Source organism: Triplophysa dalaica, chromosome 19 (assembly GCF_015846415.1).
Source record: "Triplophysa dalaica isolate WHDGS20190420 chromosome 19, ASM1584641v1, whole genome shotgun sequence".
NCBI classification, from domain to species: domain Eukaryota; kingdom Metazoa; phylum Chordata; class Actinopteri; order Cypriniformes; family Nemacheilidae; genus Triplophysa; species Triplophysa dalaica.
The window spans coordinates 9,702,077-9,706,337 of NC_079560.1; the positions used below are offsets into that span (position 1 = coordinate 9,702,077).

General features: G+C 37.5%; 2 protein-coding genes across 2 annotated transcripts; one reads left to right on the forward strand and one right to left on the reverse strand.

Moving 5' to 3' along the window:
* Positions 1-573: 573 nt before the first annotated feature.
* On the reverse strand, positions 574-3,086 carry sc5d (sterol-C5-desaturase). The gene is made up of 5 exons (XM_056731377.1): positions 2,981-3,086; positions 2,414-2,631; positions 2,185-2,317; positions 1,788-1,888; positions 574-1,564 (listed from the first exon to the last, which is right to left on the reverse strand). Exons 2-5 carry the CDS (start codon positions 2,621-2,623, stop codon positions 1,112-1,114), a joined length of 897 nt encoding a protein of 298 aa, XP_056587355.1. The 5' UTR covers positions 2,624-2,631; positions 2,981-3,086; the 3' UTR covers positions 574-1,111.
* A 141-nt stretch (positions 3,087-3,227) lies between these two features.
* Positions 3,228-4,261, forward strand: anapc13 (anaphase promoting complex subunit 13). Its single transcript, XM_056730880.1, has 3 exons — positions 3,228-3,379; positions 3,481-3,590; positions 3,777-4,261. Exons 2-3 carry the CDS (start codon positions 3,492-3,494, stop codon positions 3,900-3,902), a joined length of 225 nt encoding a protein of 74 aa, XP_056586858.1. The 5' UTR covers positions 3,228-3,379; positions 3,481-3,491; the 3' UTR covers positions 3,903-4,261.

Genomic DNA, 4,261 nt, shown 5'->3' on the forward strand with positions numbered 1-4,261 from the left:
ACTGTTTATATAAATCCTTATTTTGCTGCCCTTTTAACCGTCCGTTTTTCTGCTAGTCAAACTATTGAAATGATTTAATTTGCTCTGAAAAGATTCATCTCTTTTGTGCAAAACACAACTGGCTATCAATTGTGATACAACAGCTCCCTCTGTATGTCAGATGATGCACGTTTATGCTGTTGCTATGCTACAAAGGAAAATAAAACTTCAGTGCTCAAGCATCAATATCCAAAGTTCACAATAAACAATGGACTTTCTTTGCACAAAGCAATGTGTCTGTCAGTCTAAAGAATAAGTAAGGGACAATGTACAATCAGTCATCAGAAAACACAGCACTATCATTATATACAGCCATCCAGTCTTTATAAACCCTTGGAAGGTAAGAAATTTGATGTCAAAGGAGTTCATGTGACTATGTATTACCCTACTTATAACTCAATAAAGTCAATAATATATATGCAGACATAAAATAACAGACTAAATGTGCAACACAACCAGATATGTGTATTTGTCATATGGAAGCTAGTGATTAATCGAATTCACTATGAATACACAACAATAATGCGACACCAGTGACAAACATAATCTTTTATTTGGAGAGAACATGCAATTCATATCAAATTGGATTACATTTTCTTTTTAAAAACTAGATAACTGTGATCAGCCAAAGCTACACAATGCAATGTAAAGACAGGTCTTTTAAATATTGATCAGTTTATAGACAAACTGAGGATTCAAGAAAGTCTCGTTTACTTTTAAGATTGCGTTTCATCGCAAAGTTCATGTCCGGTCAATTACAATTGGAGTCCTGCCAGCATGACAGCAAAATTATAGACGTCTACTTGACAGAAGCCAGTAAATAGTAATTTAATTCATATTAAGTTTCAAGAATGCCTACATGACAAACGTTTCTATTTGGCAATGATGGACATATTTGTTGCTTGTTTCCATTTGGCAAGAAAAAACACATTTTATCCACAACTGATTATTTCAATGATGAGTCCTTATAGAAAGAAGCTTTCTGCAGAATATTTAAAGCCCATTCCCCAAAAAAGAAATGCAAGCGTTGAACGCTTACCTTGACTCATTTGTGCTGCTTTTACATGTCCACCTAATCTTTCTTGACACGAGAGCTGTTTTTATTATTATCATGCCCATTCATGCCGTTTGAGTTCAGCTTTCCTTCTGCCATTAACTTCTTGATGCAGTCATGTGGCCCTTTTCCCATTAAAGCTGAAGGGTAGCGGTAGGAGCCTCCGATGCGGTCCCACAGGGTAAAATATTGCCCGTAGTTGTAATCAAAGAAGAGGTGATGGTCTGTGTGGTGAGCTGAACCATTAATGACAATTTGAAGCAGGTTGGGCACGCGGTAGTCACCATCGTGGATGGAAATGGTCCAGACATTGACAAACACGTACAGGACTAGGTACAGGACCTTGTGTAAAGGAAAGAAGAAGGGGTAGATGTGGTAGGGGAGGCCCTGGAGAAATCCGTCCACAGGATGGAAAGCGTGGCTGGCAAATGGAGACGGAATCTTCCAAATGTGGTGAGGTTTGTGAAAATACTGAATGAAGAGAAAATGTGATAAAGTATGTGAATATTACATTTTTATTTGATATATAAAGAACATCACTAAGAAAACACAGATTTTGGCACTTTTAGGAGCTGAAAGAATAACTATAATAAAATATTCAATAAAACAAGTACAAACAAACAAGAGGGAATTAGATTTTTTTTGATTGTGTTAACATTTAGGAAAAAGAGCTTTCTGTGGCTATTTTGAATACCTTATATATCAACTTGTGGTGAAGGAATCTGTGAATCCAGTAAATACACATATCAGTAAAAAACAGGAAAGATACCATGCTGAATATCAGCCCGGACCAACCTGGAAAACAAGCAAAAATAGTTTGAGATAATGTCCATAGCAACTGTCTTATCCAAAGCACATCTGACAACCTAAATCACTGGGGTATTCTACAATTAAGCGGTGTCTTTTTCTTTTAAGTTTCAATCTTTTTAATGCATCTTATCTGTCTTTTTTCATTAAATTCAAGCCTGTGATTTTTGCATCACTTAACTGTCTATGAATAACTGCAGTTATTCATAAAACAGAAAGATTTACACACAAAGCTCACACTTAGATTTATTTCCTTGAATGTCAATCAAAGTTTGTTTACTTACCAAGCGGCGACTCGTCGACATTGTCGTACAGTTTGCTGTACCCTCTGACCTCAGCGAAAAACAACGCTACTGTAGGTATACTAATCCAGGGCAAAGACCACAATGCATACTTTATTTCTCGCTGTACCTGATTCTGTGGACGAAAATATAACAAACACATATTATTACACTTCTACTATCCTAAACGTGGGGAATAAGAAACAGAAGGTGATTGAATGGATGTACACACCTCCAAAAATTGAGGGTGTTGCATTAATTTATGGTCAAATATGAAAATGTAGCTCAAAGCACCCAGGCCCAGATACAAGATAGCAGCCCCCAGGTTAGTGGCCACCATCAAACCGATGATCTGTCGCAGAGCCTCGTCCTCAGGCCATGATGAGGGATACACATATGGAGTGAAGAAGTAATAATCTGCCACATTTAGCACAAGGTCCATCTTTGACCCTGAAAGGGGAAAATACTATATTATTTTCAACAAAATTACTGATCATTTATTTGTGAATATGCATTGATGTTGATAACAACGCTGTATCCAGAACAATCAGGCATGTAAAGTACTTTCAAACAGAAAAAAGTAACTCATAAAATATGAACTTACAAGAATGTAGCTTTTAAGTAAATAATTAACATTACAAAACCAAATATTGCGTAGAGAAATACACAGGACACAACAACACAACTAACGTTATGCAGTTTAATGACGGCATAAAAAGAAAATACGTAATTAATTTAAAATATGTTAACAACAAATAAACATGTTTAAATGTTGTGCATGTATGATATATCAGCTCACCTGTAAAGGTGTCGTTGAAGACAAGGCAACACAGGAACAGCAGTGGGCTCTCTGGTGGGCCGTCCAGCTGCTCTCGCTGTTGAAATCACCTGTTACGTAACTCGCGACACAGCCAATAGCGGCACACGTCCACACGGCGCGAGCCGTTTCTCAACATCTGATTGGACAGTTGCGCGATCTGGTCATGGCGTTACATATCCTCACAACATTTATGGAACAAAATAAACATTTATTTTTATCGACTATTTAAATCGATTTGACTATATTTGTAATCCATTAAATTGAGTGGTACGTGTTTAAATGTGTGCATATGGCAGAAAGGAACCTATGGATATGTAGTGTCGTCATCAATATGCGACTCAACAGACAGCGTTGTGGGGTTGTGCGCCGGACTGTGGGGTCTGTATTATTTTAATTCACAGAATCAATATAAAATAGTATTTTATTAGTCATTTGCAGACGCATTTCAGTAATGTTGATCTATTAATTGTTCACGAAAGGGTTGAACAACATGGACAGTGAGGTGCAGAGGGACGGAAGAGTTCTCGATCTCACAGATGATGCCTGGAGAGAGGATAGATTGCCATATGAGGATGTGACTATCCCACTGGTAAATTAAGCTAGTGTAACAGTTCGTTTTTTGGTAAATGATTGCGTATTGACGTGTTTTATCGGATGGAGCGGTATTTACAGGCACGTTTGTCTTTTGAGCACCTCAGTCTGTTGTGTATGGGGTTCGTTTGGAGCACACGGATTAACCATTAAATCATTTTGCGTTCATTTTTTTCTTACCTAGAGTGAACTTCCAGAAGCAGAACAAGACAACGGGGGATCTACTGAGTCAGTCAAAGAGCAAGAGATGAAGTGGTCGGATCTCGCCCTACAAAGTTTACATGAAAACACCCCAAACATTGGCACATAAGATGAGACGACAACAGAATGTGGATTTCTATGCGATATCTAGCTATTTTTTTTTAAATGAATGGTAGTAACTCATTAGGCATGTTGTTAGCGTACAATTTGCATTATCACAGCTGACAAAAAGAGTGACCAATACTTCAGATGAGTTATACTGGCGCATATCGTGTTGTGCCTCAAGCACACAGTGAATGTGTAGTATATTGTGAGCAGACAAGGGTTGTGATGTGCAACTTTGAGTGCACAATGGTTAGGATTGTGAAAATTAGATGTATGTTTGATATTTAAATTACTGGATGGAGTTCACATGTGAAACCGCTTATATTGATGGTTGTATAAGCAATAAAGACTGGAATCAATGAA